At 37.2% G+C, this 2,226-nt stretch overlaps 1 protein-coding gene across 1 annotated transcript in view; it reads right to left on the bottom strand.

Annotated features, from left to right (window-relative positions):
* Positions 1–206: 206 nt before the first annotated feature.
* The window catches only part of LOC107681926 (dimethyladenosine transferase 2, mitochondrial-like), a 7,233-nt gene continuing 5,213 nt past the window's right edge, over positions 207–2,226 (bottom strand). Inside the window, exons 8-9 of the mRNA XM_016478302.1 lie at positions 929–1,080; positions 207–805 (exon numbers count right to left, since the gene is read on the bottom strand). Coding sequence (XP_016333788.1) covers positions 619–805; positions 929–1,080 — 339 coding nt within the window. The 3' untranslated portion in view covers positions 207–618. The remainder of the gene's footprint in view (positions 806–928; positions 1,081–2,226) is intronic.

Genomic DNA, 2,226 nt, shown 5'->3' with positions numbered 1-2,226 from the left:
TTTACATCATTAATGGGTTTGGTAATGTAATCATTAGAATTACAAATTGTGTTTTATTTCTGTTATGTTCAAATGTAATATTTCCTACGTACACTCTAAAAACTGCTGGGTTGTTTCAACCCAACTTTGGGTCAAATATGGACTAACCCAACTGTTGGGTTAAATTTTTACATTACATTTTTAACCCAAAAGTTGGGTTAGTCCAAATTTGACCCAAAGTTGGGTTGAAATAACCCAGCATTTTTTAGAGTGTACTGTCAAAGAGATCAAGCAGGTACTTGGTGTATTTGTAGTACACACTTAATGGTTATTGGCCTCAGCATGACAACAATACCTCTCTGAAAATCTAACAATATATTTTTTTGATACCAAAAAAACATCTCCAAACTTGTCCAAAGGTATCCAACCAGCAGTCAATGACAACCAAAACAGCCACATTTTATTACTAAATATAACTTTATCAAAATGTAAAGTCCTTCATAGACAATCTGTCTAAATATCGGCCATCATTAAGGATTTGGGTTTCTTTAAGCAATACAGTGTTTTTCTTCCAAATAAAACAATGCCTTTTGTTTTTCATCAATGATTAGCTCTGTAGGCAATACATTCAAGGCGGTGTTATGCGTGACCAGTGTTCGTGGTTTCCAGCGTCTCCTCATAAAGCCAGCTCTGAGTGAAGTTTCCAGACTGCTCCATTAGCTCAAACAGATGCTTGAACTCATCAGGGTAAACGTCGCCTGTCATTGTGTCGTCAAGGAAGCTGAGCTTTGAGATGAGCTCTGATCCACTGCCAGGACTCCATGAGCTTTGGAAAACCGAATACAAAAGGAAAGTATGAATACAGCCCCTCTTATATTAGTTTAGAACTGTTTGTTCACTCAGAAATTCTAGTTTAGATCAAAATACAGGTCAGAGTTCATAAACTTACTTAATTTGTTCTATCAATCTGCTTTTCCTTTTGGCAAGGCATTGTTTCATCATCAAAACCAGAGTGCTGCCGTTTAAGGGAGTCAGGTGAGAGTTAAACAAGTCCTCACGTGGAGTTATTCGCACCAAGCAAAGGTTCTCACTTTGGGACGACTGTGGACGTAAAAAAAAAAAAAAAGTGTAAATGAAAAACTTGGAAATACTAAGTTTTTGTAGTACTTTTATTGAGCAACAACACATCAAATAAATTATGACAGTAAAAACATTTATGTTACAAAAAATTATTTCAAATAAATGTTATTTTGAACTGTCTATTCATCAAAAAAATCTTGTTTTTTTTTGAAGAATAGAAAATTCAAAAGAACATTTATTTGAAAAAAAATTTGTCAGTAAGATTTACTATTATTATTATTAAAGGGGTAGCTCACACAAAAATGAAAATTCTGTCACTAATTACTCACCCTCATGTCGTTTCAAACCCGTAAGACCTTCGTTCATCTTCGGAACACAAATTAAGATATTCTTGACAAAATATGAGAACTTTCTGACACTGCATAGACAGCAAGGGAACTACCACGCTCAAGGCCCAGAAAGGTAGTAAAGATATCGTTAAAATAGTCCATGTGACATCAGTGGTTCAACTGTAATTTTATGAAGCTACGAGAATACCGTTTGTGCGCAAAGAAAACAAAAATAACGACTTTATTCAACAATTTCTTCTCTTCCGTGCCAGTCTTCGACGCACATTCAGGAGAGACTGCTCCCTGGGCACCGCAGCATAAATGGCTGCCCACTGCTCCGGGTGTGTGTGTGTTCACTGCTGTGTGTGTGCACTTAGGATGGGTTAAATGCAGAGCACTAATTCCGAGTATGGGTAACCATACTTGGCCACATGTCACTTCTCTTTCACTTTCACAAATAAACACCTGTATTCGGTATGAACCGGTATACCGCCCAGCACTAGTCAGCAGCACCACGCGCATGTCGTGACACTTCATAAAATTACGGTTGAACCACTGATGTCACATGGACTATTTTAATGATGTCCTTACTACCTTTCTGGGCCTTGAACGTGGTAGTTCCCTTGCTGTCTATGCAGTATCAGAAAGCTCTCGGATTTCATCAAAAATATCTTAATTTGTGTTCCGAATATGAGCAAAGGTCTTACAGGTTTGGAACGACATGAGGGTGAGTAATTAATGACAGAATTTAAATTTTTTGGGGTGAACTGTCCCTTTAAAGGGGTCATATGATGCGGTTTCAATTTTTCCTTTCTCTTTGAAGTGTTACAAGCTCTTG

Source organism: Sinocyclocheilus anshuiensis, unplaced genomic scaffold (assembly GCF_001515605.1).
Source record: "Sinocyclocheilus anshuiensis isolate Anshui unplaced genomic scaffold, SAMN03320099.WGS_v1.1 scaffold1098, whole genome shotgun sequence".
In the NCBI taxonomy this organism is placed as follows: domain Eukaryota; kingdom Metazoa; phylum Chordata; class Actinopteri; order Cypriniformes; family Cyprinidae; genus Sinocyclocheilus; species Sinocyclocheilus anshuiensis.
The sequence above is the reverse complement of the archived record's forward strand: the minus strand, read 5'-3'. Positions and strand labels throughout refer to the sequence as shown.